This window comes from Cavia porcellus, unplaced genomic scaffold (genome assembly GCF_034190915.1).
Source record: "Cavia porcellus strain 051 isolate PalLab524CR breed Dunkin Hartley unplaced genomic scaffold, mCavPor4.1 scaffold_3, whole genome shotgun sequence".
Lineage (NCBI taxonomy): Eukaryota > Metazoa > Chordata > Mammalia > Rodentia > Caviidae > Cavia > Cavia porcellus.
In genome coordinates, this window is record NW_026947486.1 from 86,516,501 (window position 1) to 86,541,763 (window position 25,263).

Genomic DNA, 25,263 nt, shown 5'->3' on the forward strand with positions numbered 1-25,263 from the left:
TCTATCAACACTCCCCTTCTCAAATATATAATTTATAAAAGTTTATTTATATAGCATTAGAATAATTAAATATGGCTTAGATTCAAAACTTGTTAAAAAGATTCAGTGGTTTAGTTTCCAGCATTCTCAATGTGTGTCGGTTGTGTTGTGTGGCTACCAAAAAGCTAAACTTAGCTAATCAAACCTGGATATTTGCCTTTCTTAGCTGATCCTACAGCTAGCTGCCAAGAGAATGAACTCACTAGCAATGGGATCTACATTTAAAGGAATAGGACAAGAGGATAAAGAGGTCCACTTAAAGTCGCGTCATGCAGTGAAAACAGACATTGCTATGAGAAAGTAGCAATGATGCAGTTGAAAAAAATAAGATATCATGCAAAATAAGTTGTAGAAGGAGGGAAAAATACAGAGTATTTACAGGTCTTATTGTTACAGATCTATAGGCTTTCCCTTTCCCTTTGGGTGTTGACTAGAGTTTCCTGGGTTCTCACTGACCAAAAACATATACACTGAAAAGATGTTCTCTGTTACTCAAAGCAAACTGAAAACCCTCTGCTCTTTGCAACCAGAGAACCCAATAAGAACCCACACCTGCATTTAGCCTTCGCCATTTCAAGAACAGTTTGGACAAACTGGAATATATTTTAAAGGAAGAGAGGTTTGAAACCAGTAAATTGTTTCAAATAGGTGAAGCAACTGGGGAAACATTAGGCCCAACAAACAGCAGACTTAGTAACAGTAAAGGGCTATTGGAATGAGAGGGGTTTTGTTTATTCTGTGAGCTCCTAAAACTAGATTTGGAAAAAATGCGGAGAATTAAGGAGTGGCAGAATTTTGATTAAAAAACAATATTGTAGTAGTTGTTTGAGGTGGAATGGAATGCGTGAGACATATGTTTATTCTCTATTTTAGAAATAATTAAGCAGAGGCAGATGATCACTTAATAGGCTTAATAATGTTATTTTTCACTTGCAGTGTGCTTTGCCTCGTAGCAGGTGCATTGTAAACTGCCTACACTACCTTCACTCTGGTCTTTATAACTGGACACCGCAGGCTTTTTGTTTGTGTCCTGGGATGGGCCCCAGTCCCTTGCATATGCCAAGCATGTACCCTACCACTGAGCTAAGCTCTAGCCTTGGAAGGCAGTTTTATATTAATTTTCACAGATGAGGAAGCTGAGGCTCGGAAAAGTTCTGTTACATAGCTCAAGCATAAGTTTATGTGCACCCACAGTTACCTTTTATTGACTAAATGTGTAATGAACATTTAAAGCATACATTTGGCAAATTCTACTCGATCAGACTGATGAAGCTTTCAGGCATTTTAAAATTAATTTTGTAATGGTGAACATATTTTCAGATGCACTAAAAAGGTTCTCTGCTCAGTCTCACATGAAACTTATGTTCTTCACTGTGTCTTAGGAAACAGACCAATTAATACATTCCTTGCATAGATACAGAAGGTACGTGGGTGCAGTTGTACAAACATGCCTAGATGTACATTTCAAATATGAATAGTTTTCTCTCTCCATTTGCTTGAGCCCATTCCCACCCTCCTTCCAGATTTCCTGTTATTTGGCTCCATAGAGTAAAGATTGTGTTTGCCTGTCAAAATCACTAGTTAACCATATTGTTGCGCTGTTTCCTTAGCCCTAGATCACTGAGCCCTGCAAAACAATCAAAAGAATGAGGAAATCATCGCTGTTTGAAAATCCTTTGAGGAATACATACATTGTTCTTTGCTTTTCTCACTGGTATTCACTTCAGCCCGTGCACAAATTCAATTCTAATGGTGGTAACTGCTGTATTTTCTCTTGGGAGATAGCAGGAAAGGCAGTTTATGAACCTGTCTAATCTAGTAAATGATAGATTATATGGAGGTCCCTGGACTTGGGCCATGGTGGTAACATTCTGATGCCATGGCTGTCATTTAATGTAATATACTACTGAGGGAAAAGTGTCTTAATGTGAATTTATTTATCCTTTCTACTCTTTTTTGCTTCCTAGAAAATATTAAGATGGAGGTTGACAGTTGGCATGGTTTATCACATGTTATATTAGACATACAAATATGTTTAGAAAATGTGGAGGCATACAAAAGAAACAGGGAGCTCCCTGAATTTAAAAGGTAACAGAAGGTTGTGTTTTATTAATTTGTGTTTGTCTGTTAGTAGTAAATTTTAATTTTAGTTTTGCAGTTCTGGGGTGGGGAAGTCCAGAGTTTTGTGCATGCTTGGAAGCACACTACCACTGAGCTAGAAACATTACCAGTCCTAAATGTTTTAATTTTGATTTCAGAGTGACTATAAATGGTGAACTATTTCTTAATTAAGCTAAACTAGTGCTAAATTCTATCACAATCAAGGGACATACCACAGTGGAATAGGACTTTAATCACATGACAGACATTTGAGGAGTGAATCATAAAATCTAAATAAGTGAATTGAAGGAAAAAAAATGACAATTTTTTTTTCTCAAGACCAAGCTTCTACCTCAAGGCACAATCCAGTTATTAAAGTTACACATATATACTTTCCCTTCATAGAGGAAATCCTTAAAAAAAGTTTGAAGGCTATTATTATTTTAAATACTCAAATGATAAATAAAATGGAATCTATCACTGTTCCTCCAACAGTGTTTGAATTTTCCTGTAATGTTGAAATTTGTCACAGCAAGGGACAACTGTCTTTCACATTCAGGCTGCAGTGATAACTTAGATAATTGGTTCATTTCATATTTTTGTTAGTGTCTGACAGTGAGGTATTTATGAATCTGTGGTTTCATCTTTGTGTGTGCATCTGTTTTGATCTCTGTCGGTGAATGGGCCTAGATCTAGAATTAGATGCCTGCGGAGGCTTCTGCAATTTTGCTCATGCATCTGGGCATGCATTTGTGTGTCTCTGCAGATAACTATGGTGAATTGAGTTTCTGCAATCAGTAGCCTCATCTACTGCCAATACTTAAATTCTATGGGATCAGTAGTAGCTCACGTACCTGGTCTCCAACGGTATGTTGCTATTCAAGACCCAACTGTTATGCAGATGAACTGAGTCCTGTGTACTGGTTGGGGGAGCTGGAGCAGCTGGACTGGGCTGGCTGCGTGTAGTCATTGATCTCCTTTGAAGAGAGTCTGCTGTAGGAGGTGGCTTCCTGGCACAGGTACAGGCATGTGGAGGCGGTGGTGGCGGAGGGAGGGGTCTGAAGGTGAACTGGTTGTGTGGGCTGCTCTGCATGTCTAAAAAAGAGAGAAGAAAAACATAAAATAGAGATTTATTCTCCCACTCAGCAGTCAGGAAAACACAGCATGACAGATTTACCAGGTATTTCCGATAATATAATCTGTAGGGTAGGGAGAAGGTTTTTAAGTTTAGTCTATCTGTAAAAATGTCACTTAACTTACAAAAGCATGTGCAGCATGCTTATGAAATGTAAAACACTCAAAGATGCATTTACATGTAAATTTTTCAGGCCCATAGCAGCTAAAAAGTAAATGAGTCCCCCTCACACAATTTGTCATAGTTTGTGCTACTGAAGAAATAAATCATCAATAAGACACTAAATTACAGAACAGAAGTAAGGTGATTTTGATCAGTTGCAAAACCTCACTTCAGAAAACACCAGTGAAAAGCACAAATTCCTTGCAAGGAAAATCATTCGGCACTTCAAATAAAAATATAAGGCCTCCTTCTGGATTATCTCAGGGAAGAATGCTAGCTTGCCTACATGGGAGCAAATTCATATTTCAGAAAAAGAGCTCACACGTGTGTAACTTAACTGTGTGTGAAACTAATTTCTCTACCAACACCTCTCCCCCACCTCCGAGTGCTGCTTGTAAAAGGTAGACTAAAATGACTTTGTCCTAGTTAGTACACGTATTTCCACAGCCATGCAAAGCAGCCGGCAGCCTCTCTCCCCATTGCTATTTATTTCTAGGAGCTCTGCCATGTTAGAATCACATTAGACAGCAGGGACTCTGGTTTTCTATTTTGTTGTTTTGTTTTGTTTTTTTCTGCTTGTTTGCAGAAGGGGCAGCTTGGGACAGTGGTCCTCAAAATTCAGTTATTGCTATTGTTTGATTTTTTTTTCCACTGTTTTCTGGCAGGTTCACGTAAAAACTGAGAGTTAGAATTCGACCCATGAGAAATACCCCAATTAAACCCTTTTGAAAAGAAATTGCTATGGCAGCTGATAGCTACCTCTCTTCCACAGAAAAACATAATGGATGTCAAGCGATTGCTTATAATAGTAGCACGTTCTGGATAAACTTAGTAGATAGCATAGTTCTGCCTCACCTCCTCAGTGTCTGGGAGTTGAAAAACAGAAAAATGCCAGAGGCTTGTGATGCTCAGTAAAGGGCTCAGCTGGTCTGTGCTGAGGCCCACTTTGCAGTGACTGATCACAGACAAAATCACTCCTTTCAATCCTTCTACTTTAGATAAGAATTTTAAAGATTTTGGCATGTTTTCCATATTTAAATATGATATTACTGTCCCAAAAGCATGACATATTCTTGGCTGGATTTCTAGTACAGGTGGTATTCCCTTTAAATAAATTTATTATATGGAAATCTGAACTGTACAAAAGATAGATAGGGAAGGAGATGGTGACCATTCATTTTATATAAAGGATTCTTTAGATGGCCAACTATCCTTGTATATTTAAAATGCTTCATGAATTTTCTAAATTACTCCCATTATTCTAAGCTCAGCCCAAATCCCGTTATCCACTAAAAAGTCATTGCTTGTGCTTAACATCTCATTAATTTTTTTAAACTTTGGTGCTCATATTCATAACCATGACTGGAGCATGCTTTCCATTCTTGGGACTTACAAAAAGCAAAGAATCCTAGTACACAAAGAACCTTTGAGATGCTTTCATTTTGCAAATGAAAAACTTGTTCAGGGACACATGACAAATCAGTGGTGATAAAATGCTGTGTATAGTGGAAAGTGCATGGGTCTGGCAAACCTGGGGTTTAAGTCCTACATCTGTCACATAGATGTTTTCACAACTCACTATCAAAATGGAGACAATAATTATTTTCCTAATGATTTAATTTAGTTCCTGTGAAATGTGCTTGAACTCAGTATGTCAGTAGCCACTTGCTTACTGAGTAGAGCCAGAAGTATAAAATTTAAATTTGGAAAGAACCATAAGGACTACCTAGTTCAGCTGGGAGAATCTAAGGCTCACAGATATTAAGCAACTTATTCAAATAATTCAACTTGTACAAATCTGCTTGCCTATATCTGAGGATTCCTAACATAGCTCTCTATTTATGCTATTTTAAACAATTAATATGATTTTCTTTTCTGACTTTTAACACTTCGTATTATTATCATAAATTTGCTCTTTGACTTTGTGATAGGGCATTCCCTTGGCATTTTATGTGTTTTATCTTATTTCCCATAATAGTGTAGAGGCTTCTTAGAGGAAGATCATCTAATTCTCTTGTATGTCACACATCTCTGCAGTTTATGATACAGAGAAGGATTCCTAAAATTGTTTACTGATAGAATGGGATTTGACTCATTCATGGGGTCTAAAGAAGTCATTTTAATGTTTGCTTTGGCTACAATTCTGATGCAGCCATGGTATCACACAGAAATAGGTTTCTCCCTTAGTGGACTCAATGGAGTCACTCAGAATAGTGAGGAAGAACAGTGATATCTTAAAAATGCATTTAATAATGCTGATTCAAGATGTGGAAAGAACAATAATGACACACCACAGATTTGTCATCCAAGGTCACGTATGAGTAGGAAAAGACTTAATGAACTAAGGAAAGAGAAACAAAGTGAGGGAAAACGAGGTCAGAGGGAGAAGAGGTATCTGCTTTAGAGCTCATATTCAGAATACCTCCAGACAACCTTGTGACATCTAATATCCTCATTGGTAAGAGTTCATGACAGCACAGTCGTTCAAAAGAAAGACAATTACTCATGTTCTTCTGAACATAATTACTTTCTAGATTTCTTTTAAATCTTTGCAGTTCTCTTATTAGGAAAAGTAAGAAAAAATATTTCATTGAAAAGTACAATCATATTATTATACTTCTGATGCAGGCAGAAGAGCTATGATAGTCATTTCAATGATATATATGTATACACACATATGTGAACATACACATATATATGTATACTTTTCTTTTTATCTATTTTGCTATGTACTTTTATTCCAACGTTCCATACACTGAGATTTTTCTACTAGTTAATATTGTCTTTAAACATTTTCACAATATTGGATTGTTGCACTGAGCGGAATACATCCTGACCTTAAGCCTTTATGAAATGCAAATGATTTTAAATTCATTCTTTTTATCACCTCAGGAAAAACATTGGGACTGCACTTGTTCCTACCCAAATGAAGTAATTTAATCCTTGGGTTCCGTGAAATGGGATTTCCCAACATTAAACACTAATGAAAAATATATTATTGTTCAGTGTCAGGAGTTCTAGAATGCCAATCCCAGGGGGTTAAAACTCATATGCACTGACTTCCAAATGTGTCTGGAAATCTTATACTTCTGTTCCCAAGACAGAGAAACAAGGGAGAAGTGAGAAGGGGTTAATTATGGAAATTTAGATATCCATGCATACTTATAAAACTTTCTGAAAGTAAATTAAGTTTTTAAATGGAAAGGTCTAATAAACATAATATATTTGGATAGGAGCAAGTGTCTGATTTGAGGTCCCAAAATAACTTGGAAAGATAATCTCTAAAGGGGAAAATTCCTCTAATTTATAGATCTAAGACATTTTAGGTGTGGCGGAGCTAGTAATAGGCGTATAAGCCCTCAGAAACAATGCTGTCTTTGTCTTCAAAATGTAAGTGGGTATATAGTCATGCATAGCTTTGTGCTTTTCTCTCGTTTTGCACATAAACCTTAATTTAGATGTGTTACAGAAAGTTTTCACCAAAAATTAGTGTATCTCTGCTCAGAAACACCATGTGGAAACCTATCAGGGTGTCTAGCAGAGTGTTTTGCCCCTTACATTTCATTAGCACATGCAGGAAATTCTGTTACAAGGTGATGCACGCATTTCAAAAATTGACTGCACTGTGCAAAAATCACACATGGGGAAAGTCTTGCTGAGAATAATGCTGGTAGGGCACGGCACTGAAAAAAAAATCACAAAAATGACAGAAGGGACATGAACGAGCAATTTGTGGAAGAAATACAAAATTCGATGCTATAATAATGTGAAAATATTCATTATTAATAAAAGTAAATGAACATTTAAAAATACCTAATAAGAATGGCAATAGTCACAATTTTAGCCAAATATGACACCAGATGTAAGTGGGCAAGACTCCTAACACACTTGGTAATCTTAGATAGCTGGTTGATATCTCAAGTGGAAGTGTGTTTCATTTTGTGTATTTTCATGCAGCTTTTTCTGCTGTATTCACTTTTTTGTGCTTATCTAGTGATTTTAACAGATGGAAAAAACACAAAATTGGCCTTGAATTCAAAGTATTCACAAACATACTAATAACAAGGGAAAATGATGTTTTTAAATAAGCATTTACAGAAAAACTGACTGAACATATAAAATATTTTTCTGTAGGTGATAAAAGTAAATACAGTATTACCAGTATTACAGTAATGACAAATAGGTAATTTCTTGAAAATTTTTCTTAAAAATCTTGTCCAAAGTAAATACATGAGCAGTTTTACCAAGATCCGTGTACTAAAATAGATCATTTTTTCCTTTAAGGACCCTATGATATCACTCTCTTAAATGTGAACTCTCTTAGTTACTATGAAATGTATGCTGTCAAAGAGACACATTTCTATACCTCTAGAAAAAGATCAGAAACCATGTCTGCCTTTCCTGCCTTGATTGTGCTTTCATTACCTCAATGGCAAAGGGAAAGTGTAGCTCCAATTTTATTTACCGGTCATTCTGTAATGAAAAGAGTCCTAAAATCTATTGTTGTTGTTTTTATTTTTCTAACGCTTGAGTGCTAAACCCTGATCTGAAGCAACATGCAAGTATTTGTGGTCTTTATCTCATCTTTTGAATTTTTATACATTTAACTGTGAAAGGTCTACTGCATTTTATTAAGGGGTACGGGCCCATACCCTTTTCTCAGTATCATGCAATGTGCAGTATACAAATAACATTGCCTTTGTAAATTTTGAAAATCCTAAATTCTGAAACTGTAAGCACATAGTGCTTAGGATAAAGGATTTTGAACCTCTTGGTATTTAATCACCTTCTCAAACTCTTATGAGGCAGTATTAATTAATGTTTATGAAGATCACAGCAATTCACATGTGCAAAGAACATCAAGACACCAAGGGTTATTGCCATTCCTATCTATGTGAAATCTCTAAAGACCAATAATAAGTCTATAGCTCCTTGGATTATTTTCTGAGATGCACTTTTTGGCAGGAGAACAGATATATGGAAACAGGCTTAATAGAATGAGAGATTTATTATTAACTATTACTACTAATTCTTAACATATATTTCACTTTAAACTACTAGTGACAAAGAGAATTCATAACTTTTGAAATGATTTATGAATTTGCATGTGATAGCTAATGTCCATTAACTTCATAGTGCTCAGTGATCATGAAATTAATCTTAAATACATTTGGCTACGAACACTTGTATTCTCAACCTTATAATTATGATTGGGGGCACAAACAATAGGAAGATAAATCAGTTTCCAGAAAAAAAGAATAAACAAATGTAGTTTATCACTTTTCTGGATGAAATAATATTGTTACAATATTAATGTACCAACAGTCATTAGTAAAATATCCATCATTTAAATAAATCATTGGTTGAAAACAGAAACAAGTCTATTAAAGAGCTAATATTTAATAAATATATATATATATATATATGTATGTATGAGCATGTGTATCAATAAGACAGAGAACAGAAAAGCACAAGGAGAGAGAGACATACAAGAAAATTCAAAATTAGACGACTGAAAGAGAAGAGTAATAGAAGCCCTGGGGAAAAGCGAGCAAGAAATTATGATGCTTTATCTTTCACATGGCTTCAATCTGGTTCTAGACTCCGGCGCTCTGACTGGCTCTCTCAGCCCTAGCACATACACTATCTTTAAAACTGCAAAGTACTTCCCTGTGAGGACTTTGATTAGTCCTCTCACTCATACAACAGGGAAGAAAGCACGTTCTGTGAATTTCTTTTTGTTGTTAGTTTTATTGGTACATTTTAGATATGCATAATGATCATATTAATCATAAGACATCCGTATCTGTGCATGACACATCTTGATTGTTCTCCCCCATCTTTCCTCCATGCAACCCTCTATCCCCTTATTTATATTTTTCTCTTCTTTTTTCATTTCCCTTCCTCGTATTTCCCTCCCCCTCCCTTGTTCCCCTTCTCATTTGAACACTGTCTTCCCATTTCCTAGTGTCTATTACACATTTCCACCCTTATTTACACTTTCAGCTTTTCACACCAGAGAAACAATGTGATAATGCTTTGTTAATTTCTGTAAGTTTGCTTGATATTTGTTACAGTCACTAAGAGTAAAGTTCAATACTGAAGCACCTACATATGCTAAAACTCATTTGTATTTCAGTCTTTTCAAAAACTGATAATTCAAAGATCCAGTAGTCTACCTCCAGAAAGTCTAAACTACATCAATTTTCCTATCGTCTACTGTGCTATATACTAGCATAACAATGAATTAAAGATCCACAAAGCAGTCTTCATTCAATCCGTTTCTCCCTGCCTCTGTTATAGGGGAAATACAACTATTGAATTGGATCTACATAGTATAATTAACCAATCTTAGGTGAATGAGTCAATATTCCTCTGCCAATAAGTAGTTGGTTTGTTAACTCAATCAACTCCCTGATATAGATTAAGACAAACAACTAAGGACTTTACAACCAAGAAAAACAGAGCTGTGGTAAATGCTATTTTGTTTAAATTACTGAAGTTTTCAAATTTCTTAAATTTGTTAGTTGTGAAAATATGATATGGGATTGATATAGCTTTACTTATATTTTTCAAGAAAATCTGTAGAGTTAAAAAAAGAAAAATTGAGGCAATACATTTGTTATCTTAAAAAATCAGAATTTTGCTAAGAAGATGATAAAGGACTCTAGGGTACAATTTGGAGTTTTAAATATTGATTTTTAAATATCAGTATGTGACACTGATTCGAAATTAAATTTAGTAGTTGGCCAAAGCCTTTTTCACTATGGTCTTAAAGGAAACTCTATTATCCATTATGTACCATGAAACATGAAATAGATAATTGCCCTGTTTTATCATATGCTGACAATGATGCTATGGTTTCCATTATTAGCCAGTCAAGTATATCCAAAAGAAAATATAAAAAAGTAATGACCCTTAAAAGTTTTATATTTAGTTTATACTCAAATTGAAGTTTTATGTAGGTATTTCAATTATTCTCAATATTCAAATTCATTATTTATTTGTGGGTAGGTAATGAAGGATTATGAATTAATTGACAGTGCAAAATTTAATAAATTAAATACTAACAGATATTCTGGAATTTTACAAAGTTTTCATTACAAGGGTTCATTTTACAACAATGTAATACATTGTTACCCTGCATTTATTAAAAAAGCAATGAATGAAAATCATTCTATTGTTATTCATGAAAGTGGAACTCTGAATTTTTTAAGCACAAATTAAGAAAATACGACTGACTCAAGTTCTAAGAAAATATTTTGAAACTACCAAATAGCAAATCATGGTGGCATGCTGGTATGGGGGTACCCAAGAACAAACCAAAAAAAAGCAGAAGATAAACCTTTTTAAGGGATAAAATCAAATCCCGAAGACTAAGATAGACTGGGGAAGGTTTCATATCCTGCACAAATTTTTCAAATAAAAACTGAAGAAAAATTCTGATTAGCATTAATACAGTCTCATAATCATCATTGTCTGACTGATGAGAAATGTGACCTGTGCTCTGTAGTCCTCCCCCTGTCCCCAGCCACACAACTTTAAGGAGAAGAGGAACCCATGGACACCTGGAAAGGAGTCCCAGCTTTGCATTTAGCGGGTTGATTGTATAAGCAGGCCCCCATCTGGGACAGCAGTATTCACAAAAGCAAAAGAGTTCTCAGATTCCATCCATATTTTAGCCTGCTTGTTCTAGCTCAGCAGTTCTCAGCTACAGGTTCAAAACATAAAAATATTTTGCATTCTCTTGTTACCACAACTGAGGACTAAAATTAGCACAAGTTTTATTCTAAAAAGTATAGATAAGAGCAGATTCAAGGTAATCACTCTGAAGAGCACTCTCACTAAGTTACATTTGAATGTACTTTCTTGGGAGGTGAAAGAAAGGGATGAGCTTACAACCAATAATAGGGATTGGGGCCAACTGTCATCTTATAAAGCACTTTTAGAGTTGATTTCTGTATCCATATGTCTGTAAAATGATTTTATGTATATGATAGACACAATGTTTGCTAATCCCTTGCCTCTTGAGAAATAAAGTTGTAGTGGATTGAAGAAAGTCCTGGTATTCTCACAGAAGTGTTTTACACAGGTACCTGTTATTCAAATGTGTTGTTTCTTTCTATTCAAATTAGAGAATTGTCATTTTGATGGCTGCTTGTAAAACAGCAGCCAATCTTTCTTTTTTTTTATTTAAAGAGAGAAGAAAAAAAGGACATTTAAAAAATGCAGTAAAAGGGTACAAATAATACAGTATTTCTAGAAAAATATATACAGTACGAAATCACCAGTTAACAGGCTACACATTATCTTCCCAGAAACAGTTGTCCATATCACTAAATTAAAGCATATAAAGTGAACATTCAAACAGTTAAATTGGAGACAGTTGTGTTCAATGATCCAACAAAAGCTCAGTTATATGGTTTTCCATCCTACACTCTCGAACGTATCTGCGGTTATATCCCTTAGTCCACCTTACTTTCCTCTCTTTTTTACAGTAACAATTAGACTTTTAGGGTTTTATTGCTCTCACGCTTCTTATTACTTTTTTGAAGAGAATAAAAACAAATGTGACTAAGCAAAACAGAGTCAGTTAGAACAGAAGGGTGGGCACGGCACGTGATGCAAAAATAGAATACCAGGTGATCAAAAGTGGTTACCATTGTTCCTCTTGCTATTTTTAAATTGAGTTGCCTACCTGACATGTTTTGGCTTTGTGAGGGAGTTGATTAAGAAGCATGAGCAGAAAAGTCACAGTTTTATAGGAAGGAGAAAGATTTATTTCCTGAATGTCATTCAGGTTGTGCACGTACTTCTATTAGGATACGGGTCTGAAGCATCTTTATATGTTTTATATTAGGCCCATAATTTGACTCAATGTACTTATCATTTTATTTTCAATTTTAACTTGAGTGAATTCAGTATTTTACTTATTTATTTATTTACTTATTTATTTATTGGTACCACGAATTGAACTCAGAACCTCACATTTGCCAGGCAGGTGCAATGCTGCTGTCATATATCCCTGGCTCAGAATTTAACATTTTAAATTGCATGCAATTGAGTTATTTTATAAAAATTGTAGCAACTCTGATGGCGTAGTGTTTTCTTGTGTCAATAACTTACTTCACTGTCTTATTCACTTTCCTACCAACTATTTTGTTATTCTGTGAGCTAAGCCTATGTCTGAAAATGTTCTTTCTTAAAATGTCCATTGATTTTCTAATTATTACAATTTTTTTTCAACTTGTCATTTTTGTGAGATATTAAGTAAGAGTTATTTTTTTGGACAGATGCCAACAGGAAGACCTATTACTAACCCTACCTTGTAAACTGTGCTTATGATAAACTGTGCATAATTAACTCATTTTTTTGAAATCTAATTCATTTCTTCAATTGCAGTACCGCTTATCTCCCTAGACTTCCTCCAATTTAACCAGCTCTTTATTTTTCCCAAACAAAATATAATTTTCTGGATAAACGTCACCTAGAACACAAAAATGTTACCTGATAAATGCTTTTGTAATGATGTCTTTTTACATGTAGCCTTAAACTATTATATAGATTGCACTTGAGAATTCATTAACTGGAAAATGGCTAATGAAGTCATGAAAAAGTAGCTCAATTAGGAAATACACTGATACAATATTATAGATGAGTCTGGTAGTCAATAAAGTGAAAAATGTTCATCAAAATAAGCAAATCAGTGAAATTTACTAATACAGTGTTATATGGACTAAACAGTGGTGATTTCAGTCTCCACGAGATTAACATAATGTATACACACCTTGGGAAAATAGACAAATTGGCTCAAGGGAGAAGAATGTCAACCTGCATAAATGGAAGAAAAACGTAAGAACATGTGTTGAAGAAGCTATAAGTATATGAGAATGTGTTAATAAATATAGATGGTAGTGCTATAAATTAAGAAAATATATCATAAATATTGATTGGCAAATGTTTCCTTTAAGCAAGTGTCTGAAAAACCTTATTTTTTTCTCAAGCTAATTTTAATGTGCTTTTCAAAAGCTCTGGGAAACATTTTGTGTATGACAGGTGAGATGCTGAAAGGGACAAAGGATTGACCACACATTGTTATGTGAAGCAGTTTCTCAAGGAGATATTTTGTATGCAGTGCCTGAAATTAGCAATTGGGCACACATCAACTCCTTTCTAGGTATTAGTAGTGGAGGTCTGCAACAGCCCAGACCAAAAAATGCAGTTTGGGTTTATGAATGGTGTGATGATAGCCTGGATTTAATGCAACTTTGCTTTTACATTGCTGTATTCTCCAAATGGCGATGTATACAAATAAAATTAGGATGCAGACATGTCTATACGGCTCCATTTTGTCTCCCTAGTATATATGAAGAGAAGCCCTCATATAGAGATCCTTCTAGCCTTCACAGCAGGATGTCAAAGAATATATTGTTATAAGATTGTTGTTTTTAATACTCTCATCCTCATCAGTATCTGGAAACTTCTCTGTAAAACATAATTGTGTTACTTATGACGTTGTGTTTCCTAAGATTAATGTCTGGCTCATTGATATTCAAATTCTTTGGCAGCACTAGCCCAATTTTCTCTTGTCAGTACTCAGTATACATGTCTGAGGTATTTCCAACTTATGCCTACTTAGGAGTTTCTGTGGGTAGATCGGACATAGTTTACAGCAGTGCCTTCTAGTAGTAATCATGAAATGTAACTTGCAGGTCAAGGTATAGAAACATATAGGATAGATGATCAAATCTTATCCATTCACTATTGAAGTACTGCATAGTTTTCTTTAAAGCAGTAATTATAGTTTATTAGTGTTGTTACTACTTCAAAACAAATGATAGCGAAGCCACATGAAAAATAAAGACTCAGCCTGGTCAGTTACCTTGTGTTCAAAAGTACAAGAAACAGGCAATTCTGTGTTTCATGTGCATTTAATAAAATGAATCAAGAATAGAGGATTTTTCTATGTTATTGAGTTACTTATTTAGTGATATCATCTGTACATAACTTGCTTAAATTAGCAAGTAAATTGTGATATTTGTAAATGACTTAAGTTATAGGCATTAGAATCAGATCAATATGGGTTTAAATCACAGATGGGTCATTTACTATCTGTTTGATAATGAGCAATCAATCCCTTTAAAGATCCTGTTTCCTAATCTGTAAAGTAGTGACAGTAATAAACACCTTTTAAAGTTTTATGAAAACTAGATGAGATGATGTGTATAAATGCCTAGTAGAGTGCCTAGCACAAAGTAAACATTGAATAATATTAAGTGAACAACAAAGTATTGAGCCTAACAAAATCCATAAAATTCCATTACCATTTGGCAAGTTAGGAAAAAAAAATCTATGCAACTGCAAGATACTTGCTTATTTACAGCTTCACCCTTATAGTTAAAACGTTTTAGAATTTTCACAGGTTTCTCATTTTCTTCCAACAGTTATAAGAAGCTATTATTGAGGCCATGAGTCAACGTAATAACAATTGACTCCTATCTTTTACTTTTCCTCCAAGCCACACCAAACTCCCTATTTATCAGCTTTCTTATTATGCTCTCAATTCCTTATATTTCACAAAGCATTTTGTGTTTCATGATTTTTATTTAAGGACTTTTAATGTTCTCACTTGCATTTTCTTTATGCTAAATGATTTGGGGCATACATGCATTTCTGAACTACCCATTGCAATAACACCTCAGGACCCACACATTAGAGCAAGGGATGTGAGGAAAATCATTTCCATGAATATAACATTAGTGCTTTGTATTTAGGAAGCACCTTTTATCTCCATCCCTCAAAGACTTTGACAAATATTATCTGATGCTTTATTCACTGGGCCAACCTGCAAGCAAAACTGCCTTTCAAAGAATGTCCTCAAAGTATATCCAAACCCATGAGGAATAGAGTTGTGTTTAGCTGGTTAAAGTGTTAGAATGTTCACAGCCATTTAAAAATGGTATATACAAAAATAAATATCACCTAATAAACCACAGCCATTACTTAAAAATAGCTTCCATACGTACAGCTATCACACTAAAAATAAACAAAAATTTTATCTTATTAATATGAATACAAACAGACACATTCTAAGCTAGTGTCATCTGATTGAATTTGTAACCATGTATCAACCTAATGTGGCGGGGCTAATGTGGTTCACGATAAACACAAATACATTTATTAAACTGCTATACATTGATATCAGTTTATAGTATATGGAAAGAACTTGGACGCCACACCTGGATTGTGTACTGAGTGCTAAGCACAATGACTAGTACAAGTGAGAAGCACAATTAATATTAATTACCAATAAAATTATTGTTGTAATTGTTAGGCACTATCAACTTGGATTAAGAAACCAGTTTTCTTTCAAAGAACTGGATGAGGACTGTCATATATTTACATCTGTTGTTCATGTTGTTTCTATTTCTCCTAATACTTTTCTATTGCCCATTAAGTTGTGTTCCTGCAAAGTAAAAAGCAAAGAAAATATCTCCCCCAATCAGGATCAGTCACTCAAGATGGGTAGAGGCAAGGGAACTCACATGTTAGACCTCTTCCTATTTCGAGAGAAGTGATACACACTGTGCTGGTGTCATGGGGACTTTGGTGGTGAATGTGTCATTAAAGCATGAGGCTAATCATTTTGAGAGAGAGGCAGAATTGAATTAGATATGTTATAATCAAATGAAATAAATGACTCAAAAATTTTTAATCAATTCTATTGGTCCTATGAATATATATTGAATTATTCATTATGGAGGTATCCTTGACTTTATTTACTGCTTTTTCCCTATATTATTTTTAGTCCTTCATTCTATCTTACCTTCCTATCCCTAGTTCTAGAATGTCTTAAACCCTGGACATTTGCAAAAAAGTCACTGCTAAGAATGTGAAAAATTTTAGTTCTTCTGAGTACATGATTGCTTTTTGCTTCCTTGAAGAAAAATACATTATTTTAAATTCATACTCTGTACCTTCTTGACAGATGCAAACACCAGGTATGGTGGCACATGCCTGTAATCCCAGCACTTGGGCAGTGGAGATAAGAAGAAGGCTGTGAGTTCAAGGCTAGCTAGGGCTACTTATAAGACCCTGTTTTTAAAAAAAAAATCTAGATGCAGAATGTGAGACTCATAGAAGCAAACAAGCTACCCCAAGGCCTTGGGTACAACTGTACAAAACTGACTTCTTTTGCCTCTATTCAGTCATTTCTCCTCAATTTCAGAGCAGGCTAAATCAACTGAGCTTGGGAAATACCTGTCGTGGCTGGGAATTTAACTCAGTGGCCTGGCAGGTGCAAGAGTGTGAGTTTCATCCCCAGTACAAAAAAATTATCACTGGTAAAATACTTTCTGTATTTACTGGAAGCAACGAGTATAAAAATACTGAATCTGATCAGCTGTGAAATGACTTCCAACTAATTAAATCCTTGAGTTGGGTTTCTTTAACTGCAAACCCAAGACAATATGGGTATACACATGTTATCAAATGTTTGGTTTCATTAGCTTAATATTCTTATTTCAGTATTACCTATATAATTTATGTGACCTATAGTAACACTCTTTAACTTACTGGATGTGTGACTATACCAAGGTGACCCTGAAAATAACAGAAAAGAGTCCTTAATGGCTCTGCTTGAAAAAAAGCCTGGTGCCATTTATTCACATTATTGCTCATTTTGTGCATTAAATCCTAACCGTGTTTACTAATGAAATATTAAGGATGTAAAATGAATTCTTACATTATATAACTGCCATTCAGGACATCACTCCATAGAGAGTAATGAGGTTGGTTTTCCATAAATGCAATTAAAATAAAATATATTTTATTTAATTCCAAATCACATGTGGAAATTTTTCTTCCTTAAATACATGCTAGAATTACAACAATGGGTTATTATGAGGGTGCTTTAGGGTTATGATAATTCAAAAAGCAAGTCTACAAATAAGACCAGTACATATGTCACTCAGTAAAATGGCTCTAATGATTAGCAATATTATAAAAACCTCCAGTACAATGCTTCAAGAGTATGATAAAATGTAGAGTCTAAAAATACTATGGATGCTAAAGCTAACTTTTTAAGAATTGTAATTTGAATAGTATTTTATACTTTACGGATTGACAGGTGTAGTGGTACACACCTGCAATCTGAGTAGTCAGGAGGCTGAGGCATGAGGATGGCTGAGAGTTCAATGCCAGCATGAATTATATAGGGAGGTCCTCTACCTGTTTTAATTACTTTAATTACCTGTTATACATACTTATTGTATTCTTCATGACACAACATGCTAATGCAATCAATTTGTGTAGTACCTCCATTTGAAAGAATTGAAAATTTAAAACAAGCAGGCATACCCTCAACTGCTAAACATTCCAACAAAAAGACTATTGATATAAAAGCCTGGAAAGTAAAAATATTTGAGCAACGTATTTTATTCTCAAAAATGACTTGAAACTGTTCATTTTGTGTAGCAAGAACAATGATAAACAGAATAAAAATATCTATGAAATGGGATAAAATAGTAAATGATCGCTTCTTGGCTTCTTTGCTAAGATCAAGTGAAAAATATTTGTAAACTGTATATCCAATAAGAAGTTAATACCCAGAATACATAAGAAATTCATACAACTCTGTAACAAAAATAGACCTGACTAAGAAATAAGAAAATAGACCTAAATAGACACTTTTCCCCATGAAAACATATAATTGGCCAACACGTATATGGAAAAATGTTCAGCATCACTAATCATCAGAGATGGGAAAACTGAAGTCCCAAAAATCAATCATTTCACATCCATTAGGATGATCATTATATAAAATACAGAACATAACAAGTACTATTGAAATTGTGAATATTTAAGGATGTTCATGCACTGTTGATAAGAAAGTAAAATGGTATGGATGATATGTTAAACAATATTAAGATTCTTTTAAAAATTAAAATACAATTACCATGTAATGCAGCAATTTTATTGCAGGGATCATTTTCAAATTCATTGGAAAAAGAATCTCAAAGAGGCACTTGCACACCAGTATTTGCTTCAATGTTAGTCACAATAGTCAAGAGGCAGAAGGTGGAAGCAATCAAATATTCATCAAAAGATAGATAGAAAAAAGAAAGCAAACTTTCCGTTTGTAATGTTGCAGATGAAACAAGGAAGACATTATGCCAAGCAAAATAAGCCACACACAGAAGGTCAAATATTACCTAATGCCGCTTTTAAGAAAAATCTAAACTACTCAAAAATAAAACAAATAATGGCTACAGGGCTGAGGGTAGTGGAGAGGAATAATTTGCCAATGGGTATGTATTGTCAATTTTATGATATGAAAAAGTTGTAGAGATCTGTTGCACAATAATGAACACATACTAGACATAATTCTACATATAAAATAGGTTAATATGGTACATTTTATGGTATATGTTTAGTATCACGATTAAAAATCTATGCCATCCCTTCATTAATTAAATCATTTGTATTACAGCAATCATATGGTGATGAAATGGCATTACAATGGTTAAATGTAAGCATTATGGAGGAGGTAGGCAGATTATAATAGATGATTCTATGGTTATATACAGGGATATTGCTGGTTAACACAAGAGTTGTGGCATTCTTAATCATTTATTAGCTGTAGTGGCTAATACAATTTTAATGCAGTGAATATATAAGCATTATACTGTCTATTCTTAAGTTCATATAATGGTACGAAAAAACCAAGTGTTTGTATTTAGAAAATTGAGCTACTTCAAATGATAATAAAAGTGAAAGATGTGCTTCCTAGACACTAACAACTGGAGATATGAAGGTATATGCTTAAATAAATAAAATGATGTTAATAAATTACTCCTTGTTTCATGCTGACATAACAAAATTTCATTGCCTTGGGGGCTTAAGAAAGACATATTTACTTTTGGAAGCCTGAAAGTCTAAATTCAAAGTGCCCACATGGTTTGTTTCTAGTGAGGGCTCTATTCCTAGCTTGCATATGGTACCTTTTTTCTGTGTCCTAAGGGAGCTTATTCTCCTCATTAAGGCAATACTCTTATGGCTTTATCTAAACCTCATTGTCTCCCAAACGCTCATCTCCAAACATTACCAGATTGGTGGTTAGACCATGAGATTTTCCCTGCCATTCTTCAATCATATGACTTTTTGGGAAGACAATTCAGAATGTAACACCAACTAACCTGATTAATGCAGTAACATGAAGTACCTTTTCTGATTCATATGCTTTCAAAACTTGGTTTGTTTTCTACCATATCTTAATTCCATATCATGTATTATACTTTCTAAGGCACAGATAATTTTGAAATTTATTTCTTACAATAGTCTGCATGGCACCCTATATACAAGCATGACTTATGAGTTAGCATGTCTTTAATAATTGTTATGCTCATGTGGAATTAGAATATCTAAATTATATTATAATTAATTTGGAACACATCGGGTTTCAGACATTCTGAGTAAATGGTTTTCTACTGTATTTAATTACTTTTAGTTTTCTGACAGAGAGGTGAAAATATCATCCCATTTATTTATCATTCCCATCATCATTCTCATTATAAGATGTGGTAAGTTATTGTGATAATAAAGTTGCTGATGCAATAAATAAATACATTTAAATGTAAGATGAAGAAAATGAGGCATGGAAAATTTATATTATTTGTCCAAGTTCACAATGTCAGGCAGAGGTGGCAAATGGAATGAGCTTGTTTTTAAGCCAAGATGTGATCACTTTCCATCTTAATACCAAATAGTCAGCATCATCTGTCTTTCAGAAAATATACTGTGGGCAGGCAGCAGAAGAGGAAAAGACACTTCCATGCTCTGTTTTCTAACTAACTTCATTCCAAATTAAGGAAATCAAGTTGCGCTTCAGCCCTTTCTCCTCTTTCCCTTACAGGAATATCTACTAAAAAAAAATCATTGTGAGAAACAGATGTTTATAAAAGATAATGTCATACAACTGATATAGGACAACAGTAAGGATCAACACAAGTGACTGAAGGATCACAGAATAGTAAAGAATGGCAAAGTCAAGAAAAACTCAAAACAGATTAGTCTACAAGTTTTCACAGAAACCTTGACTGATACACACAGTTCAAATGAAAGAGAACATAGTATATCATCCATGATAATTAATGATTCATGAGAATAGTAAACCAGTAGTTATAAACAAAGGAAAAAAGACAGGGAACAAAAACTAACATGTGTAAATGCTGATTTATAACCTTTCTTACTCCGAACTGTTTATTTAATTCTTTAAAAAATACAATTGGACAATGCCTGTTAAGTGCTATCTTTTTCATATATTTAAGCCATAATAGTTAAAGCGAACTATTTTTCTCTCAAAAGTTCACAGTGGCATGGACCTGCAACATGATGGAGGTCATACTTGCAATTAGAGTACATTTAAGGACTCTAGTTGCAGGGACATTTTTTAGGGGCTAACTCCATTTTAGAAATTTTGACTTATTGTTGCAAATTATTATTGAACATGAATTTATTACAATGCATTATGCAGAACTGGAAGTACCTTGCTTTGTTACCTTAGAAATAAACTAAGGCCTTGCAAAGAAATTAGACAGAAAATAATTATGTTTTATATTTATATATGTTTGCAAAAATGAGTCATTGGAAGTTTTTTTGTCTCCCTTACAACTCACCTGCTCTTCTCGGTAGAGTTGCTACTACTAACTATAACAATAATCAATATGCAATAGTTTTACAAATATGCCAGGTTCATATGAGGAAAGGCTTCTAATTTTACAACTTCTATCGTATGTTTTTCAGTGTGATCAGTCTTTAAGCCAGCTGTTGATTAATACAGGTAATAGGCACAAAGATACATTTGGATTTGGGATTAAGTTGAAATACTCTTAGATGTGGCTTTCTATTTCTTGAGGTCATTCAGAAAGAGTAAGAAGACATTTTATTTATCTTAATTTTACTTGAAGTAATAAGTGCATGTTTGTAGTACATGATGATCACATTTCTTATGGGGAGTTGATACGTGCACATAATGTATCTTAATTCTTTTGATCCCCTTCTCCTCCCCCTTCCTTCTTGCAAAAAAATCTATATCCTCACTTCCTATTATTTATCTTTTATTAAGCTCTTCATTTATATGTTGGGTTTCTCATATACGAGAAATCATGGGATTTTTATTGTAAGCATGTTACTTAAGATTAGTTAAACTCTATTTCTTGGATAATAGTAAGCGAGGGGAGACTTTCCAGTATATGTTTATTTTTTAACTTAAAAATTCTTATTTGCAGAGTTTGGTTAGCTTTGATGCAATGTTAGTAAAAAGAACTTTTTTTTAAAAAAACTTACTTATATTACTTTATGAAGGTCAATTATATTTTATCAGTGATGCATTGGTTTCTTGCCTTCTATTATGACACTGAAGCTCTCCAAGACAAAAGAGTGTAAGATGGGAACAATAATTCCTAGATATCTTTTAAATCTGGAACTAGGTCAGTTATAACAATCAATTGTGTGTAATCTCAGATCCTGGGAGGCTGATGCAGGAGGATCAGTGTTTAAGGTTAGCGTGGGAAATTTAGCGAACTGGTGACACTCTGTTTGAAACTCAAAAAAAAAAAAAATCATATAAAAGGGCTGAGGATGTGACTTCGTGTAATGGCTCTGGGCTTGATACCTAGTGTAGCACAGGGGACAGAACTATGTATTTCCTTTTGAAAACTGATTAGGTGTCCTGGTGGAGTGAGAAGAAGGGGATCTTAAAGAAAGGTAAATGAGCAAGGTAGATAATGAAGGAGACTGAGTAGTGTTACCTGTGTACAACGCTTAAGAATTATTCACCAAAGCAATTAGTGACAGTTGTGGAGAATTACCTACATCTAATAATTTTATGTATGTGCTTCCCTTCAAATAAATAACAACTTCTAATTTAGGGAGTTTCTTATTTTATCCACGAAAACACTGTCTAGTTCCATACTTCACTAGACAAGCTTGTTGATTGAGTGACAAATGTGTTCCAGTTTTTACCAAATAAATTGAAGCAGAGGTCAGTGGAAGACACTTTTGGGGAATGTTTTGTTTGAAATGTTTCTTAAATTAAAACAACACCAGATGTTTAAAAAATATGTACATGCAAACTGACTGTATGACAAGCAAATGTCAATGGCTTTTTTAAAGTTAATTTCTGAGAGGTAAAAAATTCTGATTTAGGCTCAGTGCCCCTTTCCATGCTGCCTAGTCTCCCGCCAAACAACACTGTTTGCCATTTAATAGACGCAACTATAGCTTTTTCTCTCTGAACCTTTACATTCATACATGACTTGGTGCTTTCACTATTCTTCCATCCTATATTCTGTTTATATTCCTCCTCTCCAAAGACTAATGTCAGTGTTGTCCTCGCATCATTAAACATTTCTTGAAATCTAAAGCAAGACGCAATGCTTTTCTCCTCTGATCTCCTATGATACTATGTTCATATTGTGTCCACAGATTTCCTAAGACATATGAAGTAGTGACAGCACAAAGAAGACACAGGAAAAAAGTAAACGCGAGGCCAGTCACAGTATCACATGAATACCAGAACCCCAGGATGAATATTTACAAGCTGCTGTATAAGTTTCAGCTTTTGGGCATGCACACTTAAAATAAATCTTTATTATACAGGCTAATTTCATGAAACTTAAAAGACTTACTATTGTGCTTTGTAATTTTATATTTTTCTTTTGCCTTACTTAACAAAGAATAAAGCTCTTTGAAAGACAGTGCTTCCCCTAATGCTTCCAGTGTGGAAGCATTAGCACACAGAACCGAACAAATGCTTGCCAAAAAAATCAAGTGAGAAAACTGGACAGCACATCTGAAAATCACATTGAATATTATGCCATTTTTACCAAGGCAAGAACTGAACACAGGTAGTTCATAGTAATATTTTACTAAACATCGCTTTTTCAAATCAACGACTTGTCTGCTTTCCTGTGCATTATTATAGATTTCTTTGTATTAGACTTCTGCAAACGTGTTTATGACATATCTTTGCCAAAGGCTAACTTTAGCAGCAGTACCATGTAGCAAAAGAGATGTGTCATATAAGCAAATTATATAATGGAAAACCATGAATTCTTCCCGTTATTTTAACAAGCATCTTAGTTTAAAGGGTGGTAATCTGTATCATATTCTTTTCTGAGAGGCTAAAAATGTAAATTGTAGTTGAACTGATGATACTGTTTTCTCTTCATTAGAATGGGATGCAGTTTATCAACCTGATTTTCATATATATCAGGTGTGACTAGAGATATTCACAAGGAAATTATTTTTAAGAATGAATTTGAAAGATTAAAAGGTTCACCAAAGTCACATGAAATACATAACTGTAAACTATAGTCTCATTTTATGGCTATCACCTCCTCATACTTACACAGTGTTTTGTGGTTTGCAAAACACTTTGCAATATATTATCTCATTTCCTCCTTCAAACATGAATCTGAGATAGACACAGAAGTCATCCATTTTGTGATTAAAAACAGAGGAATTAACTGACTTCACCAAGGTTGTAGAGACAGTAAATTATGAAAAGAAACCAAGAGAAGAATCCACATTTTTCAATTTATAATACAGTGTTCTTTTGACTTTGAATCCAGTTTTCTTTCAACTATTCTATTTATAGTCATGTTTTTGAATGTCTGGCTATGCTCAGTTGATGGTTTATGGAACCAATGGATCAATTTTGACTTTTATTTAAAAAAATGAATAGAATGTATCACAGAATATCATATTTAATATAGACATGAATTGTTCCATTAAACATTTATTATGATTTTGTATATTATGATATAAAATATGTTTCTGACTAAGAGAACTAAAAGATATTCAGGGTAATATGGGATACACAGGCTATAGATAGCATCCTGGCATAATCCCATTTAATTTTTATTGAAATAAAGAGATTTTTTATATCTAGATTTTATTGACAGCTTATTTAATTGTGTATTATCAATGAAGAATCAAAATGAATGAAGCCAAAATTGTTTTGTTAATTATGATGAATACCATGGATATTCACTGTCCATAAGATGCAATACACAATCCTTAGTAGCACATATATATTTCAGCAGCCTCATCTCCTGTCCATCACCCCACAGAGGTCATGTGCCTCCTTGTTCCCATGGTACTGTACATGCTCCCTTTGCTTGGATGCTACTGCTTTGCACCCTCCTGAATAGAACTGTGTCTTAAAGGATGTATGCAATCTTTTGGGCAATGATATCTCTTCACTAATATATTTATTCACTCCCATTTTTGTGTTTTCACATCACCCCATACAGTTATATATCATAAACCTCCTAACATTACTATCATTAATTCAGTCAGGCAATGGAGTGTGTGAAGGTGATGTATACATTCTATTCATCTCTGAATCTTTGGTATCCAACAGAATGCCTATACCATAATTGAACTCAGCTCTTTAAACATGGGAGTAAACGTTACTTAGTTTGAGCTTACATTAGCAAACATCAAGCATATTTAAGTGATTTGTTATGTGGTCATATGAATTTTTGGGTTGCTGTATATATTTTTTCACACTGTAGACTGTCATTCTTTTCTAAGTACCCAAATTTTGAAGTATTAATTTGGAGTAGAAAATGATATTTAAACTTATTATCTTTAAATGTTTAAAGCAATGAAAGAGCTGCCTAATTTGTTCTGTTCAAGCCAATACTTAAATTACTAGCTTGACTTTATATGATTATGTGCATAATGTACATTAAGGTATTTTTATTTTGCATAGGCTGATTAGGATTGGGAGAGGTATCATAAGTGTTATAATTTTTGCT

General features: G+C 34.0%; 1 protein-coding gene across 8 annotated transcripts in view; it reads right to left on the reverse strand.

Annotated features, from left to right (window-relative positions):
- Tenm1 (teneurin transmembrane protein 1) overlaps positions 1–25,263 on the reverse strand; it is a 757,085-nt gene that overhangs the window by 333,454 nt on the left and 398,368 nt on the right. For all 8 annotated transcript variants that reach the window (XM_063246384.1, XM_063246382.1, XM_013147982.3 and 5 more), the window contains one exon: positions 2,994–3,234. In XM_063246384.1, the coding sequence (XP_063102454.1) occupies positions 2,994–3,234 (241 nt within the window). The remainder of the gene's footprint in view (positions 1–2,993; positions 3,235–25,263) is intronic.